The 27,147-nt window shown below is 38.1% G+C and overlaps 1 protein-coding gene across 2 annotated transcripts in view; it reads right to left on the reverse strand.

Moving 5' to 3' along the window:
* LOC112053331 (prothoracicostatic peptides-like) overlaps positions 1 to 27,147 on the reverse strand; it is an 83,511-nt gene that overhangs the window by 17,126 nt on the left and 39,238 nt on the right. For both annotated transcript variants that reach the window (XM_024092725.2, XM_024092724.2), the window contains exon 2: positions 8,438 to 8,521. In XM_024092725.2, the coding sequence (XP_023948493.1) occupies positions 8,438 to 8,521 (84 nt within the window). The remainder of the gene's footprint in view (positions 1 to 8,437; positions 8,522 to 27,147) is intronic.

Below are 27,147 nucleotides of genomic sequence, written 5' to 3' on the forward strand. Positions count from 1 at the left end.
ATTTTTTAAAAGAATATTCTTATAATTTAAATTTGACTAATAATCCTCCCTTTTCTGCTCTAACTGAACAAAAGGCATACTCGTAGGATTGATGTTGGTAGCTATAGCTGTACAAAAGACTTGCTTGTAGTTTTAGGAATATTATCAGCGTCTGTGTGTGTAACCAATCATATCATAAAGTATAAAATATCGATGTTTGCAACTAAGTCAAATTTTTTAATCAGAAGCTATGTATATCAATAAATATGCATGCAGTTTGCATATAATACGTACACTAAAGATGTGTGTTTAGAAAAGACAATACAGTAATCTTCAATAGTAATATACTCGTATCTTAAAGCTTGCAGATAAGACGAAGCTCTAAGCTGTTTCTTGTATTCCATTTCCTCAGCGTGTATAACTTTTCGATCGGCTCGTTTCATATTGTTTTCCCCTCGCGTCGCTCATTATGGATTTTAATTATGTTAGATTAGTTACACGCGATTGGACAGCAAGTGTGTGCGGGTATTTTAGAGATATTTCGCCGATCGGAATATTAATTGTTGTTTTGCTGAAACTTTGGGTTTATTAGGGCGGAAACTGTGGTGGGATTGTGTGGACTCGCCGTATTGTTCGCCCAGAGATTAATAGGATTACCTGTTTGAAATGTTTTATTTGACATAGATTATATTGACACGTTATGTTTCAATATTTATTTGGATTGTATCGAATTTCATTACCCATTAATATACCCATTTTTTATTTATTTTATTTATGTCAACCCATGTTCGGCTTACTACTGAGCTCGAGTATCCTTTTAGAATGAGAGGGGTTAGGCCAATAGTTCACCACGCTGGCCCGATGCGGATTGGCAGATTTCACACACGCAGAGAATTAAAAAAATCTCTGATATGCAGGTTTCCTCAAGATGTTTTCCTTCACCGTTTGAGACACGTGATATTTAAAATGCACACATCTGAAAATTTGGATGTGCATGCCCCGGACCGGATTCGAACCCACACCCTCCGGAATCAGAGGGAGATGTCATATTCACTGGGCTATGACGGCTCAGTACACGTTAAGTCATTGCTTTTTTAAATAATTTTGCAGATTTAGGCAAAACATTATCCAAATATTGTATTGTCATGCTCTCCACATGTTTGCAAATAAAAGATTGATTGATTGATAGATATATAAGTCAGCCGTTTGGACAATAATTATAATAATTAGGAACTGAATCTAAGTAGTAAGTATGTAAAAGCGTTCTTGAAATAAAACTTTATTAGTAGTAAGTATCTTTCTTCTTTTCCTTCTAGTACCCAAATAAAGGTAATATCTTGTAAGGTAACAAAGATTTGAATTTAAAACGGCACTCCATGTGAAAAGCCTTTAGAACTTTTACGGAGTTTTGTGAATAGTTAATTGTAAAGTGTTAAATTATACCTAATTAAATCTAATTAGACTACAATTTTAAATGTATGCCTAGAGTATAGAATATTATAATGAACTGTAATTTTGACTGACATAATTAATAGCTTGTGCTAATGGTTACGTGGAATATATAATTTTAAATAAGGTTTTATTTAACAAAAAAAAAATATTACAGTATAATTAAACTAAATGCTTCTTTGTTTATCAAATAAAGTCTAAAGCTACTGCATAAACGGTCTTTTACACATTGATAACACATATTTTTTTTTTTTGTAAAACAGGAAAAAGATTCCTCCCGTTCGTAAAAAAACATGGCAAATCTTCGGAATAGATTTTACCTTTACCTATCTAAAGAGGCGCAGTAAATTCTTTCATTTAGTTTGTTTGAGTAAACAACTTGATCGCCGTTAGAATAGATTTGCTTAAAAAAGGTGAACCTCAAAGCTTTGATAATGGAAATAATCGGTCGAGTTAGTGACAGTCGAGCGGCTGCGAGTTATCTGTTTGTTGAGGAATTTTAATTGCAGTACGTATGCTTCAGCCTTTACAATGCTGAGAAAGCTAATTCTTTTAACTCTTTAACGGAATTTGATTGAAAAAAAACTACATATATTTTCATTGTGTGAATACAGTTTAATATCCTCAATATCTCAGCGGTAAAAGGGCCGGACTCATCACCGAGGGGTGGTGTTCGATTCCCGGTCGACTGTTGTCGTACTCACTCTTAACATAGTCTTTTCCGACTTAGACTTAGAAAGGGAAAAATAAATATTGGTCATATTTAAAAGATATGGCAAATATTATTTTGTATTTAGGATAAGGTTTTCTATACATATATCTGACAATCATTATCAACCATATTCGGCTCACTGCTGAGCTTGAGTCTCCTTTCAGAATGAGCCCAATACGGATTGGCAGACTTCACACACGCAGAGAATTAAGAAAATTCTCTGGTATGCAGGTTTCCTCACGATGTTTTCCCTTTACCATTTTGAGACATATGATATTTAATTTCTTAAAATGCACACAACTGAAAAGTTGAAGGTGCATGCCCTGGACTGCTCCAGAATCGGATATCTGCTATATACAATTGAAATCAAACAAATTATATTCATGCTGAGGGTTCAATCAACATTTTCCATGAAATTCCATTTGTAAAGTTAACATTTTAAGTAGCTAAATGATTGTGTGTCTAGGTCAAAGGTAAACAGAATTTTATACAATTTTCGCAGAACATAACATAACAATGTTATCAGTAACTACCGCAAAGACACGTTAAATTCGTCAATTCAATAGCTCAAAATATTTAACTGATGAAAAGAACATGTTTGAAAGATAATCGTACAAAATACCTATTATATCTTTAAATTAAGTAACAAGCAGCCAACAAAGGGTGCAGTTTGACGACCTCCGTGGCGCAGTGGTATGCGCGGTGGATATACATGACGGAGGTCCTGGGCCGATTGAGGTTTTCTTAATTGGTCCAGGTCTGGCTGGTGGGAGGCTTCGGCCGTGGCTAGTTACCACCCTACAAAGATGAACCGCCAAGCGATTAAGCGTTCCGGTACGATGTCGTGTAGAAACCGAAAGGTGTGGGAATTTTCATCCTCCTCCTAACAAGTTAGTCCGCTTCCATCTTAGATAGCATCATCACTTACCATCAGGTGAGATTGTAGTCAAGGGCTAACTTGTAAAGAATAAAAAAAAGCTGCCAACAAAAGGTGCAGTCAGCGGATGATAAAACAAATAAAGAATAAAATAAACTGTTATTTTAAATTCTCAAACAACAAAGATGGCTGAATGCGTTTTTATTCAGTAGTTCTTTTTACGCCTTCGGACGCATTGTTACGGGTTTTAACTTGCTTTGAGTGAATGCTCTTTGTAGTTATTGAATTGTTTTAAACAAATAAACGCAAGCCAACGGTTACTGTGGCTACTGGATACCAACTTGACTCTTTGTGAACAAATCTTCTAAGGAAATTCGATTTCCGAGATGAAACATTTTCATTATGTTTTATACTTACGTATCGTATTTAGAAAAATAGTAAATTTGTCGCTCTGTTAACTTATCTGTTATTATAATTAAAATCTTAACTTTATCTAAACCACTGAACCTTTTGGTTAATTTGGATTTTTGATACGGAGTTATGTTTACAAAGGTTATAAAAATATATGGAAGAAAAAAATACTCTCGCGGGCTAAATTTAGAACATTTGCTCGTTTATAAATAATAGAATACTGAGCTATTAAAACCCAGTAGTCGGATCTCATAGCACAGCGAGTCGCGAAGTTGAAGTGGCAATAGGGAAGGCCACATAGTTCGAAGAGTCGATGGACGTTGGGGTCCCAAGGTGCTGGAATGGCGACCCCGCACCGGAAAGCGCAGTGTTGGTCGACCCCCCACTAGGTGGACCGAAGACATCAAGCGTTTTGTTTGGATGTCCATGCAAGAGACTGCAAGAGAGTCCATGCAAGAGAATTAATGAACTGAAGTAACTCGTACTTCGTCTTTATTGGTTGCACGATGTTTGTTTTGGTTTATGCAAATCGCGCGACGCGCCCCGGGAGCGCTCAAACAGATTTAACACGAGGAAATTTTATCTTCTCTCCGCACTCCGGCACTTCTGTCTGCTCACACCAGTTCGAGTAGCAATGAATAGGGCAATAAGAATACGCGGTTGATGTTTTAACACGGATTTTATTGTTTTAATATCTGCTTTTGTATTTGTTGTGTGTTTAAGTAAGTTGGCCGCGTTGTAAATAAGTGGTATTTATCTCGTAAATAAGGATGGTTCCTATTTTATGTAAATACGGTAGGTAAGCAGATTGCAAAGGACCAGATATTCATATTATCTAGGTGTTGATTGTGCAATGTAAGTCTGCTTCATTGGTTGATTAGTTGGCGTCAGAATATGTCTGCAATCGAGTCCTGGGTCAAGCTATGAATTATTGCTGTATTCTTGTTAACAAATCAAATCAAATCATTTATTTGCTAGAATGTGGTACATGTTGACCACAGTTGAAAAGTTGACGGCATTATACCATTGTACCTTGGGGAATACGGCAACGCAAACGTTTTAAAACTAAAATAATGTATAGGAATGACAAATCCGATAGACAACTTGATCACATGACCTGTCGATAGCAAATGTCATTCCCATACATTTTTTACTTTTCGACATTACATTTTTTGCGTTTACGAATGTGGAAAGAGAATTGACATACCACATGACTTCAGACCCCAGTTATTATGATCAATATAATGTGATCTGCAGGATAATTCACTATCTTTGACATAAGCTAGTTGACTTATACGATATTGAGATTCTATGTAACAAATGACAGCCGGTGCTGGTGAATATCATGTCAGTTGATTTTATGTTTATTTTAATAAAAACCAAAATAGTGAATAGGCCAGCTGGTCTCTCCACAGTTAAATATTATCACCCTAAGTCATATTTATCAGCAATGACGCAATGTGGTGGGTATACGTCCCCTTCTATCTTTCTCTTATAAATTCCAAGATAACAATCTGTCTACAAGAGATTTTGAAAAATCTTGTGATAATGACCATAAATGTTATTTTCCGATTGAGTTTAGTAACAAAATTCAAACGTGGCCCAAATTTCAAAAGGTCGTAAAAATTAACAACCCGTGCAGTAGAGCGCCGGGCAGCGGCAGGGGTGCAGGGGCAGGCAGAGGGCGCGGGGAGGGAAAGCAAATTTTCCTAATTTCATAAGCGGTTGCCGGTTTAAACGATTCCAAATGGAACGAGATTGCCATATTTACTCGGAATGTTTTGACAAATCGCATTTTGTGTACTCGGTTATCTAAATAAGCTGGCAGGTTATACTAGTAGTTTGCGTCCATTTGGAAGTTTGTTTGGGTTGGTGTAGAACCATGATAGCCCAGTGTATATGACCTCTACCTTAAATTCAGAGGGCATAGGTTCGAATCCTGTTAGATACATCCACCTCCAACTATTCAGTTAAGTGCATTTTAAGACATTAAATATCACATGTCTAAAAAGGTGAAGGAAAATCATACATACATGAGATAACCTGCATACCTGAGAATTTTTTTAATTCTCTACCTGTGAAAAGTCTGCCAATCCGCATTGGGCTCGCGTGGTGGACTATTAGCTTAACCCCTCTCATTCTGAGAGGAGATTCGTGACAACAGTGAATCAAAAATTGGTTGCTAATGATGAATGTTAAGGTGTACTGTCAAGCGTGTGATAAACAGTGCGTTAGTGTGGACTTAAGGAATGTCCTTTAATTAAACAAGTCTTCATTTTATACACACAATCGCACTTAGTCTGCCATCTTACCACTCCATCCAAAACCAAATGGACATCCCGAAATAGATTATAACACTCTCACAATTTGTTTGTATAGTTTATGTATTAGTTGAAGTGTCATTTTAAGTGTGACGTCACGTTTTGCACCTTACAGACACCACACAAGCACAATACCTTAGTTAAAGAACCTGTGGTGTAAGACCGTCATCATATTAAATGATAAAGCTGAAAGTTTGTCAACCCATGCAACGGTAACTGTAGGTTACAGAGAGTAGAGCTTTGACGAAGGTGGTTTTCAATGGTCCAGACTCTCAATCAAGTATAAAGCGTAATTTTAATATATTTTCTTGGGAATGATATGAGGAATCATTTCATCAAATTGCTAAACACTTCCTCACAATCCTTAGCTAGAAACCATTAAATTAAATAGTGTTTTTTAAAGGTTTGAAACTACGTCATATTTGGGAACGCCATATATTGTGCTACGGCGTAGACTGCTACGCCGTAGAGAGCGTCAGCCTGCTAAGGAATTTAATAAAACTATTTTTATTTAACATTTTATTATTTTTATTTTATCTATGTTATCACTGAAAATAAATAACAAAGTCTGGTGCCTATCTATCCGTGTGTATTCACGAGTATTTTCATGCAGTTTTCTTAAAAGTTGAAATGATTTTTAGGTAAGTGTTAGGAAGACGATGTTGTATTGTAAGAAGCGATTACTTTGTTACAATCTTGACACGATCTGCCAGTCTGTCTGGAGATCGGAGATTGCTAGCATTGTTCAGTGGAGAGGCTGCGACAGTTAGCGAAAGTAGAGCTGCTGGTCGTCTCTACAGAGTCCTGAGAGAGTTAATTACCTCTTTGTAACTATACTCTTTGTAGCTACAAGTAATGGTACTATTATACAGAGAGCTATTATCTCTTCGTCTATCCCATTACTAGCGAAGTTCTGTTTGTCTATTAACCGTTATTCACGCCATTGTTACTTCAGCGTAAGTGAAGTTTCACTATGTATTGTTATTTACTAACTTTGCAAGTTCTTGCGTTAGTTTTTGTTGCATAGTTTGCGTTTAAATTAAGGTAGAAACAATGCTACTAATAAAAAAAGAATATGTGTCACATACTTTTTATAATATGATCAATATTCTTCTCCAAATAGTGGGAGGAGTCTGTATTAGGCGTGGGTACAACAATATTAGTAGTGTAGTGCCGTGATAGCCCAGTGGACATGACCTCTGCATCCGATTCCGGAGGGTGTTTGTCCGATGCAAGCACGGCGTAAAAAGATATAAGTGAATTGCCGGGTGGTTAGGGTAGGCCAGGCCGGGCCGGGGATAGGCATTCCCTTTTCCATTACTAGTGTCACTAGAGCGTGGTGGGAATATCAGTAAGGAAGTATTCAAGGGCAATTAAATAGATTCATGAGAGATCTGTCGCTGACATCGCGACAATGGCGACCGGTCGTTGGCGACAGTTATTGTTGTCCGACCAGTTGCCTCCCGCGGCACATTCAGTGACGACAATGTTATCTAGAGTCTCATTAATTTAATGGCTACAATAATCAGCTGCGAATTATGAAATTCTATTAGTTTTATGTTACTGGTATACGAAGTACCTCACAGGAACGCTGGTAGGAATTCTGTTTTTGACAGTAGACGATTAATGAAGCTATATTTGAGACATCTGACTTGACTATATAAATAAAATCGAAAACTATTACACATTCTAATTTGAAATACAAAAAAACAACAACAAAATCGATTTTTAAATTTGAATCCGTAAAGAGTTAAACGAGGAAAGCCGGATGCACGCGTTTTTGAGTCAAGCTTGCGTAACGATGTTTTTACAACTTGACAGTGTAAGTCTCGCATACGAGTTGGTTGAAAAGGTTTAAATTTTCTTTATTAAACGTTTGTGACACGTGTCAACATATTAATTGACTTTCACACGAATGTGAGGTGAGAGCATGGCGCGTGGAGCGAACAAGGGAATACAGAGGACGGTGATATTTGTTTAGGTGGCGGCGTCGCGCTGACTATTTGTTCACGTTCCATTAATTGCTGCTTTTTATCTCTCCTTCTGAAATTTTTGATTTTTTTTGCAAATTTGTGACATAAATTAATATCCAATATCAAGTGCTAGTCTCTGATGGCTTCTACGCACCATCATACAGGAAGTCGTAGCAGAACGTAGATCACCCTAATTGCTTTATTCTCTGTGGGTAGAATAGTAGCTGATCTGAGTGACTCGCGGTGGAAAACGAACCTAGAACCTCTCTGTTGATAACCGAAGTATTACCAGCAATGAGATCGTAAAACCATCTCGTGGCGAAAGGCTTTGTTCGACAGTTGTGAACTCGTTAACAGGTGTTAACCACGTTAATAACACTTCCTAAGCTAATGGTGAATTTATATATTAATGAATTCCATAATTTTCAATAGCTCCACTGTAATAAAGCGGCTGGAATAACACCGAAATACATCACCAGTCGTGGGTTCGATTCTCGCCCGGTTGACAATAGTCATATTGATTCATTGCAGGAGCAGGAGAAAGGGAATATTGGTCACATTTGAAAGATATGGCATATACTCTTAAAATCAACCGAAAGACGTAAACACTGGACATTGGTTCTTGTAAAGACTTCCAAATACCACGTTCTTGAGCCGCTAGCATCCAGCAGCGATGTATTACCCAAATATATGTATTTATGGATATAACACTGACCTGTGGCGAGTCGCGCGGCGCGTCGGCAGCTGCCGCCACGGCCAACGTGGCGAGCGCGAACAGCGCGGCTACGCAGCACCGCATCTGAGACAAATAGACAAATCATTATTTTATTGGTATACACACACAACTCACTCATATATCCCGCGCGAAACGGCGGTGCGTGTAAACTGACAAACATAACGCAAAACTAGCTCTAGTGTCCCTCGTCGAGTGGAGCGAGACCTCTAGCCGTAATCTATGTTGCGGACGCTATATGAGACGTTTCCACAATAATCGTCAGTACACACCGACTAGAATCGTGATAGTCCAGTGGATATGACCTCTGCCTCCGATTCCGGAAGGCGTAGTTTCGAATCCGGTCCGGGGCATGCACCTCCAACTTTTCAGAATATCACGTGTCTCAAACGGTGAAGGAAAAACATCCTGTGAATCCATACCAGAGAATTTTCTTAATTCTCTACGTGTGTGAAGTCTGGCAATCCACACTGGGCCAGCGTGGTGGACGATTGGCCTAACCCCTCTAATTCTTAGATGAGACTCGTGCTCAGCAGTGAGCCGAATATGGGTTGATAATAAAACACCGACTTAATGAACATTAGTGACATTTCGAGGCATATCACCGCCAAGACATGATAAGATGCAGGTCATTTAACATTAGTTATTAACCGACTTCCAAAAAGGAGGAGGTTCTACGTTCGGCTGTATGTATGTTTTTTTTTCCTCATAAGTTAAATAAACATTTATAAAAATTGTGTTGCCATTAAACAAAACTTTGCATGGAATTTGGTTTTATTCACCAATTTACCAATATAATATATTTTAAAACAAATTCAATGATATTTTGTTTCTAAAAAAATACTAGAGGAATGAACGAAAAACGAATACCCTGTAAAGGTAAAACAGTTTACAATAATTGAAACTTGAGAAAAGTTCTCACCGTTCATAGAAAAAAAGTATTTAACGCTGGGTATTTTGGCTATTTGAATGATTGGAAAGTTTGGTTCCTACTCAATTCTTGGATTGGTGAAATGATTTGCATGGCCCTCAACACACGAGTTTTATTTTGTTTAAAGACTAGGCCACTGTAAAATCTACTGAGTATATTGTAGTAAACATTTCCAGATTTCTTTTATAAACATTTCTTGTACGTACACTAGATCTATGAATATTAAAACAGGTAAGCTGCTCTTGCAGAATCCTTTAAACTTGGCTCGGCAAGATGAATAACACGAACAGAGAAGGTGAGAGTTTACAAGAAACCCTACAAGCGACCAATGAGATAATCTCGAGAAGAGAAAAAGACAAATTACAACCAATGGCGGTGCAACCGGAAATACCGCTATCTCTTTCATTGCGTTGGGATGAAAGAGATGGGACTGGTACTTCTCCGCCGCCATTGGACGATATATTGTACATTTCTCTTCACTTAGTCACATGTAAATCTCGGTCAGTCTCGGGTTCTACTGAAGTATGTTCTCTGTCATGCGTCACAATCCTCACTCAAATAACAAATTGTTTGATACTTTTTCCAGTGGTGTAGTTAACTTTGGATATTGATAATACCCCACCAGGTAGACTGACGACATCAATTGAGCCGCAGGGATTCGCTGGATGCAGGCGGCTCAGGATCGGGATGTTTGGAAGTCCCTACAAAAGGCCATGTCCTGCAGCAGACGTCCATCGGCTGATATGATGATGATGATAATAAATAGTTTATGTAGCTGAGGCCTGCTGCAATTCTACACTGTATCTCTGATATTGTAAAACGAAAATAAGCAAGTAGTTTAGTGTCGTACTATGAAAACAAAAGACGTATTTTTAATAGAAAAATGCAAAAATAATAAACGAATAACAAAGTTCATCGTAGAGTAGGCATGAATGAATAGAGCTAGATGTTTTATTTATATAGGTAACTAAAGTAAAATATCAAATAAATAAAAAACAAAATAAAATATTTACAAGAAATATACACCGCCTAACTGTTCACTCATAGGCAAGGTGCCCAACACACGATTACTAATTTACAATTATATAATGCGTTTATTCATAAACAAAAAGTACACGTGTGATGACGTTACGCGAGCAGCGTGTGCACTCGGCGGTGAGTGGACGGAACTAAGTCACAGTGCACTGAACCAGTGTAACGCCAGCCACACACGATCAAACTAGCAGGTGCAACTAGTAAGGTAGTGAAAAAAATATAAAAACATATTTCGATATATTATTTCATTGCCCGCATCCCCAAGGGCTCTGCAGGCTTGACGGTAAAATTGGTCGTGTGTGGCAAGCGTAGCATGCCTTCGCTGATTTACATTTCACAACACGCTTTATGCTTTAAACACGTAATCTTAAAATAGTTTCTGTATGAGAGAAAAATCAATTACAATAAAATAATTAGCGAACTGCCCGTGGTTTCAGCCGCGTGGTTTCTTCTCTTTTCTCTCTCTCTATGCAATACTGTTTTTCTTTATTTACAGAAATTATCAGTGCAAATTTATAACCTGGAGTTGATACAGTTACACTCTTGTGCATCAAATAGCATGTAAAACCTTCTGTTCCGGTAATTTATATCATTGATATTCTTTGTTTTGAAGAATTCAAATTAACATCATCATCATCTTAAGTCCGTAAGTCTACATAGGAGCAGTCTAGTGAGTCCAAGCTCCATATATCCTCTTCTATACGAATAGAGGCCTCTGTGGTGGACCATAGACGTAGATGATGAATCAACAACAAAATATAAAAATCGATTGAAGCAAAATCTCTCTATAACTTGCTTGAAACCCATGACCTCACTAGAACTGCAGCAAGTTCTAAATTAGAAAGGGTATCCAAAGCTACTCTAAATTTGGCTATGCAGCGGCTATGCTATGAAGGGAAGTGTTAGTAAACTGTGAAGGACGTCCTTAACCCTACACCATCGGTCACAAGTCCGGGAACTGCTCGGGTTTTTCTCTCTGCCGCCCGCACGGTGAATCCATGGAATGCTGAGATATTTCGTCTCAGCACAATACGTCATTCTGCGATGTGTGTACTATGTAGTGTGCACTTATAGTTCAGTGTATACATGTCACGCCGTCAATGGCGAAGTGCACTTCGCGTGGGAGCTTCCCTTTCACGAACTAATACCTCCTCCTCCACCGCCGTCGGTCCGTAAGTCGACGCCGGAGATATTGCGACATTGTATAAAATAAACGTGCTCCTGTGTCTCTATTTAGTTTGAGTTATGTTTAAGATTTTTTTATTATTTTATGTCGCGTTTTCTGAGATAAGATATCTAATAGAAGGGCCTAAGGTCTCTAAGGCAAGCGCCGCAAATACATAGTCATTAGATATGACCGAGTATTTACGATGCTTAAGGAAAGAAGCGTATTACCGTATTCTGCAGCTGCGCCAGGCGTTTGCGAAGTGCGTATGATATGAGACGCTGCCAATGCATCTACGCAAGTTGCGTCCCATACGCACGCCCCATAGACCACGGCACTTGTCATCCCGTCGGTCCTCTAGCCGTCATCCCTGAACAAACCGGAAGGTTCTAACTGCGCAGGTATAGCGGCAGTGGCTAGTGCGCGACGAACTGTATCGTTGATAGTACCGTGGCGATACAAACGGCCGGCGCTTCTGCTGCGACTGAGTCAATGATGCCCAGCCACCAAACTGATCCACGCTACCACATGAGGCTTGCAAGCTTTGACTCCCAAACGTAAACATACTGATATACGAAGTGTTGCCCTATCAAGAATCGTCCCCAGATTGTGTGATGGCAAAGCCTGTAGCCAATGTAACCTGTCTCATTTTCAGATACAGCCAAAAACGTGCCTTCTCTGATGGAGAGGTGCATTGTGCAAGTACTCCGTTTCCGTACACGTTTATGTGTACATAATAAACGTGGCTTGTCCCACAGATTTTGACACCCCACAGACGACAAAACTCTTGCCAGGACATGGTGCACTCTATGCTGACCTTGCTTCAGAAAGACTACCCGCGGCAGTATCAGTCGGACTTGATAAGTTGAGGATTTGACTTATAGGCGTAGTAGAGTTACAGATACTTAATAGTTAAATTTCAAACTAGATATATCATCATCATCATCAGCAGCCTGTTTTAACGACCCATTAGGTACAGTTTAATTCAAGAAAAACGTAATCTTTGTAACTACTTTGCGTTTATCAATGAATGTCTTACATTGCGTAATGCACGCTAGGCTCTTTATAATCAAAACGATAGTAGGTGACACGACTCTATAGTTGGAGTTATTCACGTCATTTCTATTGCCTTGTTTCTATGGTCTCACATAAGTTACAAACCGCGAAGTGTGCGCCAGGGAGCACGGGGGACGGGAGCGCTCGTAAACACAAGTTTATTTCTGTCGTTATTCATGTAAACTTGGCGTAACCCACTTATCGTGTCACACAAGGTCACATGCCAAAATAAGGGCGTCTTTAATAGTTCTTTATATACATTTATGTAATATTACAAGTAAATAAATAACACTATTGCCTCAAGTTGACGGACAAAAGCTAGCAATTTGTAGGACGTGTTTCTTTGATTCAGGTATCCTGTATGTATCACCTATATACATGCAGGATACCTGAATCAAAGAAATGATTTTTATCCATCCATCTATAAATTACAATTATAATTATTAAACCCCCCGTCTGTCATGTATATAAATAGCTGAAATAATTTCGACTTTCATATCAGAAATAAAAAAACGCCGATATTTTCGGATAGCCTTATTGGATCTTCTAGACCGGTACCTGCACGGTGAACAATATATTTTTTCATTTTCACTATATCCACACCCCTTTCGGTTTCTACACGACATCGTACCGGAATGCTAAATCGCTGGGCGGTACGTCTTTGCCGGTAGGGTGGTATGGCCACGACCGGAGCCTCCTACCAGCCAGACCTGGACCAATTGAGAAAACCTCAATCAGCCCAGCCGGGGATCGAACCCAGGACCTCCGTCTTATAAGTCCACTACCGCATACCACTGCGCCACGGAGGCCGTCACAATATCGGTGATCTTTTTTTAATATCGGTGTTTAAAAATATAAGCGTAGCTAATCTACCCTTCGTCACAGGTACTTCTCAGCGTTCCCCGCTAGAACTATTTGTAGAGTTCTCATTTTAGTTAATAGTCCCGATAGCTTCAATAGGTAATCGTGTAAAGTTCAGCCGTGCTGCGACACGGCGCGGTTCTTTTGTTGCCGTGATAGAGGGTGCTCTGGAAATAGACGAGCTCGCCCTACACCTGACCCCGCGCCTGACATCGCGTCACGAGCCCGCGTCATCGCGTGACGTTTGTGATCATGTGTCATCATCAAACTAATGCGTGAGACGTCCATTTTGAATCATTATAAGCCTGTTTTATCGGCCCACTACAGGGCCAGGCATTCTTCTTTATAAGAGAAGGGGATGTGGAACTTAGACGCACCACGATGTTCCAATGCGGGTTGGTGGGAATCATCTATTAATATATTATTTTTTAAAATTTAAATACAACTAATATTATATGCTAATATGAATTAGTTTATTACGTTTTTACGTAGTTTAAACCACTAAACAGATTTTTAAAATTCTTTTATCAATTTAAGTCTACTTAAGCTCTATTTTATATCCGTTTGACGAAGGAAATGGGAATCTCATGAGTAAAACCGCAGGGCGACCGCTAGCCGTAAATAAAAGTGCCTAAAGTTTAAAGTAGGGCTCAGAGGATTCCGACGTCGTTAAAACATTTTATAGCATAAGATATCTAGAGATTACTTTATTAAGCTAATTAATATTTGCCATAATAATATTACCATTCCCCTCTAACTAGTCGCAAAAGTAAAAGCAAAGTATTAGGAGTGCGTACGACAATGGACCAGTGGGGATCGAACCCCGGCTCCTCTCGGCTGAGTCCGTTTACCGTTGAGCTATTGTAGCTTTACATACACACACATAACAGACAAACTAATTATGTTTTACTTCCATTTAATGTTCTTTTATCGCAATTATATTATATATATAATATTAGCAGTAATAAGTTGATGTCATTGGTAACTGCCAAACTTTATCTGAAATCAAATTACCGCTAAATATCGTTCACGTTCGCACGCCGCTGTAACTACAGGTTAAGTTAGACGAGTTACAGTTAACTACTAACGCAATAAATATTGACATCACCTCGTAGGTGTTAAGAATGTTTTATTGCATTAGTAGATATCAGCCGCACTAGTATTTAGATAACCCAACGTTGTGTTAGTTTGGTATTTGTTTATATTAATAGGTAAAATACATCTTAAAACTTTAGTTAATTTGCACTTGTTAATATAAATTGAACTTAGGACTAAGAAGGACTCATTAATACTAAAACAAACGGAACATCAGTGTTTAATTTACTTTATATTGTGTCTTATTATCTTAATGCTACTCTGTATTTGGCAATTCAAAATTTTATTTGAAATTCGAGTATTTTATCAAAATTGATGACTTTTATAAAGTAAAATTTGGAAAGGAAAACTTTTACCAGTTTACCTGTGAGTTCACTAATGATCTCAAGCTAGCCACTGACCAAGTTGCGACGGCCCCCCTATGGTTTGCTCTTTCTCACTTGAACTCTCCGAAACTCTCCGGAAACTCTCCGCAAACTCTCCGACCGCTGTTCAGTTGAAAGCGCTCACTTTTAACTTTCACTGCACACTCTTAACTCTACATTTACGTGACGTACTTAGACACGACTCTGTGAACATATTCTTAGAACTCAAGTAGGTTCGATCCACCCTCTGGATTATAGTCCACACTGAGAAAAATTCATATAGAACAAAAGACATGCTTAATAGTATTTGTATTAGAAACTACCTTGCTGCTAAGTTATTTTAGACTCTTGTATTCTTCTAAGATGCAATATACTATTTAACTTTACCAAGGGTCTTGTTGCCTTTAACCTTAAGCTCTAAAGGTCCCATATCTAGTTTTAAATGATTTCTACTACAGACTCAGTTTCTGTTAGGTATTACACAATATACCAAATACCTAGTTATTAGCATTAGTTCATCTCTATGCATATCCTCTTATGGTAAAACATTTATCTTTCCAAATTTGTCATAATTCACGATAAATATTTATTTACTTTATCGTTCTATTTATCTATTTGCGATCTCCATTAAACAAGGCCAATATAAAAGCCGCGTCATAACCCTCATTGAAACAAATAAATATTTAAAAATATGTTTAACAATTCACAACATTTGTTCTCATTGAAGCACTCTCCAATACACCGCCCACTCGTGTCCGGTGTAGCGAGGCTGTACTAATATTAATCATAGCGCAACTAATTGTTTGTTCCCACAACACGCCGGCAATGAATTGGACACACGATGCGGTTAACATCATTGACAAGTGCCACTCGACCACTCGGAACATTTATTTTTAATATTATTGGTAACATAACAAAACGATCAGGGTTGTCAAGAGTTAGCGCTTAATCCCTATATTGATAAATAATGATAAATTGATAATTTCAAAGACAAATTTCAAAAATATTTTTTTCAATAAAGTTTATTAAAGATCATTTTCAATCTTCAACAAATTAATTTTAACAATATTGTAAAGGTTCTAGCATAAAGTATTCTATATTATATGTTGCTCTACAATAATCTCGTCTACCTTCTATTAAAAGTGCTATTCAAATCAGTTATGCTGTTCAAAAGATTAGTCCGGAAGGAAAGACAGAGAGACAAACAGACAATAATTTCGAAAAAAATTGAGTTTTAGTATCGTGTAAATAACTATAAGCACTTGAGAAAATATAGTTATTTTGAAATCACAGACAACTCAATTGTATTTATATGTATTGATGTTACGCGATGTTAAGCTACAACCTCTTGTAAACCTGCTTTCCAACGAATAAAATAAATCATTATATTATTGATATTATTACGAAAGTGTCAGTGTGACAGCCCTGAGGCAGCGAGTAAATGCCGAACACGGTCAACACGAGCAGCTGGCCCCAACCGCGTCAAACAGCAGCGCATATTTTAACATGTGACGTATCGAGTGCGGTCGCTCTGACACGAGCGAGATATTAAGCTATCGGTACACGTGCATTCAATTCTATCAATGAATCTATCAATTCATGTTCCTTTTAATTACTACTTGTCGTAACTCCTACAACAATTTTATATGTAAATTCAAAAAGTTAAACCGTCTGAATAATATTATGATAATTTAGTAATACGTAATTTGGAAATGTCAATACAAATATAACAAATACTAAATTGTTATTTTTACTACATCTAGTGACTAATTGATTTATTTTGCTATTGTCTACGAAAAGCCGACGAATCCTCACGTATATATATTCCCCAGAGAATAGCATTGGATGCGGACACGAAGTCGCAAACCCTAGCTAGTTTATTGTAATTAAAAAATGTAAACTGGAAAGCGTATTTGCAAGCCGTTCTGGTAATAACTCTGGGAGTTGCATTCCGGTGTACAAATATTGGCGCTTCGAGAGCACTCGGCGGAGATGACGCGACTAAACTGTATGCGACGGTAGCGAGGTTGAAGCTGCTCGCAGATATAATGCCCGCACCATTTTTTAGTCGAGCTTCGACGGAGGCGATCTGAATCTTCATTTGGCTCCAATCGTTTTTTTTTTGTCACGGGGACAAATCTCTTTCTGAGATACCCGACTTACTGGGAGAGAAGACGGGTTATGTGGGACTTACCATTAAAATCCCCTCGGTGGCTACCGTAGTGCATTTTGACACGCTCCCTCACCGGTGCCTCCTTAGCACTATGCCTCTAGTGCTCGTTTAAGAGTGATACATTACTTCTGCTACTACCACGTATAGCAGCTTATGCCACTAAGCTGCTCCAATCCTAGGCTATAAACCAACCTAAGGCCCATGTCTGTCTTTACGCCAGGCTTCCATAGTGAGGAGGCTCTGCCACGGAACTTTTTCTCAACATCTTGATTGGTGTGAGAGTCGAGTCATTGGTAGTAAAGCCTTTTGTGACAGGACTCGTCCGAGGGAAGTATTACCGGCATGCTACTTCATGCATGGTTGTTGGTATAATTATAGAAACATGAGCCTTAATTGGTCTTTGAGGTTAGATCTCAGGTAGGTAAATATACACAGGGCAGCACTTTATGGGTCGTGTCTCATTCATGCACTGTTTCATACCTAAATACAAAACTGTATCCAAATCGGCCCATAATTTACCAAGATTTCTATAAATTACAAGTATTTCTCATTTAAATATTTTAATTTATCGACATGATAAATAAAAATTTAAAAATTCAAAATCAGTAATATAAGAGTGATATGCGCTCGGCATTAGATCGCGTTCCAAACGACACTGCGAGCAGGGAGTAAAAAAGAAGATGAACATAGAGCTTATAACGAATATAGAGTAGGCAAGGTAAGCTATAGAAAAAAAACTATACAATTATTATATCTATACTCGTTGGAATAAACTACAAAATATTAAGCGAATTAATATTCACTCGCACTCATCTCTACATTTTTTTAAATGATAGACTTACGAATGACATAATTTAAAGAGGGTTTGAAGGGGTGAAGGGACTATACTTTGGTCCTAAAGTGTACAATCACAACAGTTCCTCATTACAGCCACATGAAATCTATGCCTAACTATGCCTAATGCCGCAGCTACTCATTAGTGCTCGCGCTCCTGCTATATTATCCCCCGAAGCCCCGTAATAGTCCTTAAGGACTCAAAATTTAAAAAATAGGGAGCGGCCACACGTCTCTGCCTACTTCTTTCGCTACTTCCCTTGCCTTGATGGCTGCAGATACAGATAATAGTTTTTAATTTAACAAAAACAAAGTAAACATCCGTTATAAGGTCTATGGTAGAGTTTCCGAGTCGTTAGCACTGCATGAGAAGCGAAGCCGACAAAACAATAAAAGAGGGCGCTTTGATAAACACAGGCTCGACATACGACAGCGTATCTGAGCTCTTAGCGGTTTGCTATCTGTTACGACTGGCTGGGGACTTGTCGTAATCGTCAACAACCCTTGATACTCCGAGAGCTGGTGAACGTTTCTGGGTAGGTATTTAAGGCAAGTTGAAAACTTGTCCTGTACCTCACCTACTCGTATACCTGGGCTGGGGAGAAGTGGGGCTTTCTTTGCCTTTTCTTAATTTGTATACCTTTAAATTGATATTCAAACTTTGGAAAAACACCCGAAGTTCAAGAAACTATTAATTACACTCTCGATCAATATTCTCATTCAGTGCGCATTCATTTGAGACCCCACGCGAGTATATACGTACTTGCAGACATTCAGTTACTATTCCCTACTTTTACCCCTCTCAGAACTCTTAAACGGCTCAACCGATTTTCGTCAAACATGTCTTAGAACACTCGCACATAAGTCACTTTCATATAAAACAAACTAAATGGAAATCGCTTAATCCGTCCGGAACTATGGTGCCACAGACAGGCTGACAGACAAGCATGTCAATCTTATAACACACCACTTTTTGTGACGGGGTTTAAAAACACAATATATAACAAGTTTTTAGCTTGCTTATAACACCTAAACCAAAATCTTCACTATCTCTCTGACTATGACCACGCTAAGCCATCCCTATCATTATCACTACATAATGACAAGGATACTGTTAAAAATATCTCGAGGATTAAACAATCTACCTTTATCAATATTATAAATATTAAGTAACATTGTGTAGAAGCAATTAGAGGTTATTTAAATCATTTTTTACTGTAGATGAAACTGCGGGACAAACTTCATCTGCTAAAGCAGTCCCGGTGTATTATCTATGGTCCCTGGTGTCCCGGGACAAGTAACGAGGGTCCGCTTATTATTATTATTATTCAAGTCGCACACGTCATCAGGTTAGCTCCGCTAGATGTCACCCCGCTCGTGAGCCAAATTAAATGTCCCGACGGCAAATTAGGGACGAATTCTCGCTAAGCGGGTTTTAAATCTGTTTACATAAGTACCTTTGCATTTTTTGTGCTACTTCTTTGTTTATATTTCTATACCTCACGCTAACGCTTCTGGCAATAGTTTTATATAATTTTAGTGATGTCGATATTTATGATTACGAATAACCCTGACATTCGATTTTCTAAAAGATTAGTAAATCCTTCAGAGGTTTCACCCGCACTGTTCTTATTTCCGTTAGAATACGGGCATAAACTATAGTCTATGTCGCTCGCTAATAATGTAGCTTTCTATTAATGAAAGGTATTTAATCGTTCCAGCACTTCCAGAGTCTATTCGTAACAAATAACGCTAATAAAGTTAGCTCAGATTTATTAAATTGAGAAAGTAATTTCTGTATCCGTTTTAACTCAAAGTGCGGGGTTAGTTCGGGTAGGTGAAGTGGTAAGGGGAGGGGAGATCATTGAATGCTAAATTTACCTCATACGTCCAATTATGCGTGACAAATGGGGCTAATATCGGATCGATACTGCATTATAAATAGGGACTCGAAGCGATGACCCGCAGCTCGCCGCTACCGTTCTGTTTCTCTATTTACTCCTCCTGCAGTACCTCACAAATTATATGTATGTTTATAGTAATTGTATATTTTGGTATAACGGCAAAACGTTTTGTTACAGATTGATAAGAATAACTGTGAATCAGTACTTTCTATGATTCGTACTTCCCGCCACGTAGAGTAGTGCCTTTAAGATAACAATGAGTAGGCTACTATTAGGCAAGCGCACTCCAAACTAAACCTCATTGGTTCGCATTGTAGCATGATTGTAGTTATTGTAGTGGTGGCACCGCCTTTAAAGGGATTAGAAGGTAGCACATACGATGCTATTTTTCGCCTTTTAATTTATTTTAGTGATTTTGTAGTCGGCTAATTTTTTTGTTAAAAAGATTTAATTTTTCTGTCTTTAGTGTGTCCTAGCATAGTGTACGAAAGCGCCAAAGTACACACAATTTCGTTGTTTTCGTTTTAACACAAAATTATGACGATTTTCATGAAAATTAAATGGTACCAATCCGGAAGTATACTCTATCAAACAAAAAAAGAATTTTCAAAATTGGTTAAGAAATTACAAACTTATGAGGTAACAAACATAAAAACAAACATATAATTGAGAGTTTCCTCCTTTTTTGAAGTCGGTTAGAAATGTATTTCCGCAGGTATTCATGCATTGGTACACCGCGTGCTCATCCATACGACAATTTGTTTCGCTAATCCGTATCGGGCAGCGAGCCGTGCTAGCTCAGGATAACGCGATTATCTTACTGCTTAGTTTCCAGATAGATTGCGGCTTCCTTCACACTCCTAATTGCGTAGTACCTATATGAGAAGATATATCAATCATAGGTACCTTCACAGCGATGTTGCTAGCTGCTTAGAGACCCCATAACTCTTTAGAGAATAAATAGTAACGTGAATTCTTCTATAAAAAGATCTGCTAGATAGTTATGGACTTGCCCTCGCAGAAGTTTAAACAGCCTCCGAATTCTGTAAGGTTACAGCGCTGTGACATTTTAATTTTGTCATCCCATAGAAGTAAATTTCAAATACGAATCAAACGTGTTCTAGGCGAATCGACGACGACGAGTATAAAATAGCGGAATCACACCCCAGCATGTTAAAAACACATCCATTACTCCAAGTTTAATAAACATTTGATGAATTTATTTTTACAAAGGCTTGGCTCAATTGGATCGGCTTTCTTCGTTCAAGAACTAAAACTTTTTTTTGTTATGATAATAAATATTGGTTTTGAAAGAGCACCCGTTGAGTTTCTTGCCAACATTTCTCAGCAAAACCTGCTTTCTGAACCTGTGGTAGAGTTTCTACAAATAGTTTAACTTGACTTTTCAAAAGTGCTTACGTTAAATAAACGATTTTTGAGCGCGATTCTCAAGTACATAATATTTTGATTTTCATTTGACATCATATTCACGGATACTAAAAGTAAAATTGAAAATCCACTGCAGACGTCAAAGGAAAATGAAATTTTTCAACACAACATTTAGATTGCAGCTTAATGACCGTAAGCTGGTCCAGTCATAATACGAGTTATATTTTATAGTGAGACTTCATTTTCAGTATTTTATAGTAAGAGAAAATAAATGTAGAAAATATTTTCAATGACGTCCTCAAATTGAAATTACGTTCACCGCATCTGTCCGCGAAGCGTTTGAAATAATAACTGAAAACTGGGTAGTTGTCGGTTATTTTGTAATTTCCTGCGCGCAGCATTCAATCAGTGATTACATCTCACAATGAAGCGACTGAAGAAGACAGCACGATAGAAATGACCATTAAAATTAACAATGTCTTAACTGATGTTCAGAGTATCAAGCTATTTACGTTTAATTATATCAATGTCGCGACCAGATCTTAGGATACATCATAATGTCACCGACTATTTCATGAAATGGTTGTATTTTATGAAATGAAAAATACCGGTTGTCCACCAAGAAATACTTTACCGCTGGGAACTCTCCATTGTTGATGGATTTTTCATAATTTCATGAAGTGGTCGGCTGTTTCACGAATGGTGATTTCTACGTTATCCGGCTATATTCCGGAATAAGTGGTTCCTCATAACCGAAGTTTATGTGAGCTGATTATGAAATGTAGATCATATGTTAAGCCATGAAATGCCATTACATTAAGTCGCTGGACCGATGATGAATGATTAAATCTATACTAATACTAGCGGACGCCTGCAACTTCGTCGTTGTGAAACTCGATGTAAACGTTCAAATACCCCTACCCTACCCCTACCACACCACCAGTTGTTTGTTTGTTTGCTTGAACGCGCTAATCTCAGAAGCTGCTAGTGCATTATTTGAAAATGGACTACCCCCGGGAACGGGAACCACGCGTGTGAAACCGCATGGCGTCAGTTAGTAGTACGATATAAGAGGAGTGATCATTGTAAAGATAAGTAAACGTAAAGTAAATCTATAAGACTATAATCGATCTTATTCAAACTCCCAACTCTCAAGATCCCGTCGATTAGCTTCTGTGTAGGTATTTACTGATACCCCCGTTTCAATTAATGACTTCGCCTTGCCCTTTGCTGAGATTTTAAATGTAGAATTACAAGTAAAATATTAATTAAAAACGTTTTCTTTTTACTAATTACAAACCTTTTCCATTGCGGCAAAGTTTGTTTATTTTAAGTTTAAATAAACTTCATATATTATCGTTGAAGGATTTAACTGTAGGAATAAGAAACGTTTTCAACATTACATTTTTAAGCGAAAATTATAGTTTCTTTTAGATTTAATTTCTGGAAAACTGATCTTCGCCGACCACTACACGGGAAAGATGCGAAACGACGATGTGATTTAAGAAATAATTAACTATTTTCAAATAAGCACTTTCCAGGAAAGCGTAGCACATGCTAGACCTCATTTTTAATCCACGATGCAAAAAGTAGTGTGTTATAAGTTTGACGTGTCTGTCTGTCTGTATGTCGGTCGGTCAGTCTGTCTGTGGCACCATAGCTCCCGAACGGATGAAGCGATTTCAATTTAGTTTATTTTGTATTAAAGGTAACTTACGGGCGAGCTTTTTTAGACGTATTTGATGAAAATCGGTTGAGCCGTTTAAATGGTCTGGGGGTTGAAAAAAGAATAACAGAATGTCTAAAAATATACTTGAATCTCAAAAAATAGCGCACTGAAAGAGGATTATGATTGAGAGTGTAATTATAATTCCATCACCGGGGGTTTATCAAAAATTTCAATTTCATTGCTTTCGGCCAGGCATTATTAAAGTTAAGAGGAAGCAGACAATAAATTTAAAAAAAAACATTTACGTTCCCTTTTAAAAACAGGAATTTACATTGTGCAGTAAACATGTATTGCGAATTAGAAGATCCAAAATTCATGAAAACAAAACCGAAGTTAAAATCTATAGCTGTAGTCTTGTTTTTAAATGAATATATGGAACTGAATATTGTGAACAGTAGCTCATAGCAAATGTGTGTCCATAAAGTTGGCCGTCGGCAAACTGTCGAATATAAATTAATAACCCTCCGCGCTATTTGAATAAGCTCCCATATTGCTGATCTTGCGAACTGTTGTTGACTGTAATATTGTATCCAATATTTAACTATTATTTGTTTTGAATGTGTTGCCCAGTGGTTAAGAGGTTATTCTACAAAAAATAGGTTTTGAGTTTGAACTCATTCTCGGGTATAAAAGAAAACTTAATAAGCTAATTCGACTTGGTACCGCTTTCAAACATTCGTAGAAAGTACATGGGTATACTTGGTATTATTATGTAATAAATAATGATATAAGTACGACGAATTGCTATCTAGGCAAGGCCATGCATAACTTAGCAAGGCGTAGCATGCCTTGAGGCCAGGCGTAGAAGCGCGTAGCTAACTGTAGCACGTCGTAGCTTTACTGTAGCAGTGTGTAGGCGGGTGTAGACGGGTGTAGGTAAGTCGATGTATTGTCTTAAGGAGAAAAGCGTTTTCAAATAAATAACATGTAATATTAATGGAGAGCGACGGGGATATAAAGATGTCACACGGCGTACAGTCGGCCACACATTTGACGGCCTTCGTGGCGCAGTGGTATTCGCGGTGGATTTACAAGACGGAGGTCCTGGGTTCGAACCCCGGCTGAGTGGTGTGGCCAGCCGTTTTTTACCACCCTACCGGCAAAGACGTACCGCCAAGCGATTTAGCGTTCCGGTACGATGTCGTGTAGAAACCGAAAGGGGTGTGGATTTTCATCCTCCTCCTAACAAATTAGTCCACTTCCATCTTAGATAGCATCATCACTTACCATCAGATGAGATTGTAGTCAAGGGAGTCTTGTAAATAAAAAAAAACACATCCAGGTAATTTCTTGAGTTTTTTACCTATACAGAATAGGCCAAACAGTACATTTGTGGGTGGTAGATAACTCGGTGGTTATTAGTAAACGTGTCAAAACTTTTATCTACAATGGCTAATTCAAACGCTTCTAAGTTTTGATTGTGTGTACGTTTCTCAAGTTCACAAAATCGGTACGCTAAAATTTATTATAAGCAAGGAAGAAGTTTCTGCGGCTGCCTGTACAATTGTTTACTAGACATATGACAGGTTATTATTTGAAGCAAATACGCGGGGGAGCGGCGGCAGGCGAGGGGGAGGGGGAGGCGTGCGCTTCAATATTCATTAGTTGAGTATAATCTGTCCTCCGCTGCGTACACGTAGCTGGGTACACTCCGCAGCTGACAGCACGACGTCCTCCTCTCCCACGATATAAGTCTTTGACGATACATATAGGTAAAAGCAAAAGGTCATCACGAAATACGCTTGACGTACAAACTCTAATTTGGCAGAGAGGTAGTTTATAGTTAGTAGACGTTCGCTAAGAATGGTTTTTGCAAGAGGGTCAGATTAAGGAAGTCTAAGGGCTGACAAAGTATACTATTTAGCGAAAGTTTGCGAATATATTGCGAGGATCAGTTCTTAGATGCAAAAATAAACTAACTATCTTGGAGACTTATAACAGGCCCATATTTTTTTTTTTATTCTTTACAAGTTAGTCCTTGACTACAATCTCACCTGATGGTAAGTGAGGATGCAATCTAAGATGGAAGCGGGCTAATTTGTTAGGAGGAGGATGAAAATCCACACCCCTTTCGGTTTCTACACGGCATCGTACCGGAACACTAAATCGCTTGGCGGTACGTCTTTGCCGGTAGGGTGGTAACTAGCCACGGCGAAAGCCTCTCACCAGCCAGACCTAGACCAATTAAGAAAATCTCAATCGGCCCAGCCGGGGATCGAACCCAGGACCTCCGTCTTGTAAATCCACCGCGCATACTACTGCGCCACGGAGGCCGTCAACGTCAATTAAAGAAGTAATTCTAATGTGTATAATTAGGACTTTTAGTGCCTTCTCCAGTTAGTTTCTCGAGCACGCCACTGATTAGAATAAATCAAATGTTTTCCTCAAAAAGTCTCAATAAATAGGTAAAATTTACTTTTTAAAAGTGCTTGTAAACAGAACCTAAGCTCAACCTAAATGATACAACAATTTGATTTGAACTCGGAACCGTTCGTTGATAAGGTTACTTGTACCACTGCGCTACAGGACTCTACGTAAGGGTGGGAACCCTTTAATAACTCATCGATCACGATCAGCTGTTAGATATTGTCATTAAAAGCCTCCTTCCAGCCGCCGACCGTTTAAAGGGAATAATGGCTGCCGATCAGTCGCCCAGTTATCGCTCTAGAAGCCGATTCCGACAAACAAAATTAATTAAAGCCTTCAAACATTCGGATTTTAACGAGCGAACGCGCTAAATATTACCTACACTGCTTCTGTACAATATCAAGTTTATGTCTTATTTTATTGTGTTATTAAAATATTAGCGAGTGAATAATCCTTAAAGATTTAAGACATTTTCACAGTTGAAGCACTCATTTGTTAAAACGAAATCCTTTTAAGCGGCTTACAGTAGAGTGAACTGGCAGAAATCGTCAAGTACTAATTACTATATATTACTATACTATATAATATACTATAGCCGATGCCAAAATCTTGCCCAAGTTCTATCTAATTTTATTTAACTAGCGGACGCCCGCGATTTCGTCCGCGTGGAAATCGATGTAAACTTGTAACCCCTATTTCACCCCCTTCTATTTATATTTTCGCATGTTTTATATTATATAATATGTAGTCCACAGAAGGGCTGACTCATTTTTTGCGCAAAGGATCCGCCTGGCTGTCCAGCGCGGAAATGCAGCCAGTATTCTTGCCACCATTCCACATGGGTATGATGTGTATAGTTATTAGGATAAGTTAGCTTAATTCCATAATGCATTCTTTCTCAATAAAAAAATAGTCCAATAAATTATTTACAAATTTATAACTCAAAACATGAACGATTTATATAAAAAAAAAAACTCTAGGAATAGAATTTCAAAAAATATTGAATAACATTTAGCTACACATACCATTTTTTACAAATGTAACTTGAAAACTATTTCCATACAAACTATCAACCCCTGTTTCCCCTCCTTTTGATTTAATATTGCGACAAAAAGTATTCTATAGCCTTCATCGTAATCAGGGTCTCATATCGTGCCAAGTTTCATTTGAATTTATTCAGTTGTTTCGTGATAAACCGTGCCATATCGCATGTGTCGCATTGGTTCACTGCAAATAATCTACTTTTGAATGCCAAGAAAACTAAATGTATTGAGTTTTCATTGCCAAATGTTAAAAAATTAGATAAGTCTATAATGATCGATGGTGAAACACTGGAAATGGAGAGTTCCACAGTTTTCCTGGGAGTGACCTTGGATTGTAAACTTCAGTGGGGTGCTCATATAGAAAAACTGTCTGGTAAACTTAGCTCAGCGGCATTTGCCGTGAGAAAAATAAGACAGTTTACTGATGTTGATACAGCTAGGCTTGTTTATTTTGCGTACTTTCACAGCGTAATGTCTTACGGTATTTTATTGTGGGGCAAGGCTGCCGATATACAATCTATATTTGTTCTTCAAAAAAGAGCAATTCGAGCAATATACCAATTAAAATCACGCGAGTCCCTCCGTCAAAAGTTTAAAGAAATAGGTATACTAACAGTAGCCTGTCAATATATATATAACAGTATAGTATATGTAAGACAAAATATTAATTTGTACAAACGAAAAGGAGATTTAAACCCACGTCTTACTAGACACGGGCATAAGTTAGTTATTTCTGCATATCGTC

This window comes from Bicyclus anynana, chromosome 23 (assembly GCF_947172395.1).
Source record: "Bicyclus anynana chromosome 23, ilBicAnyn1.1, whole genome shotgun sequence".
Lineage (NCBI taxonomy): Eukaryota > Metazoa > Arthropoda > Insecta > Lepidoptera > Nymphalidae > Bicyclus > Bicyclus anynana.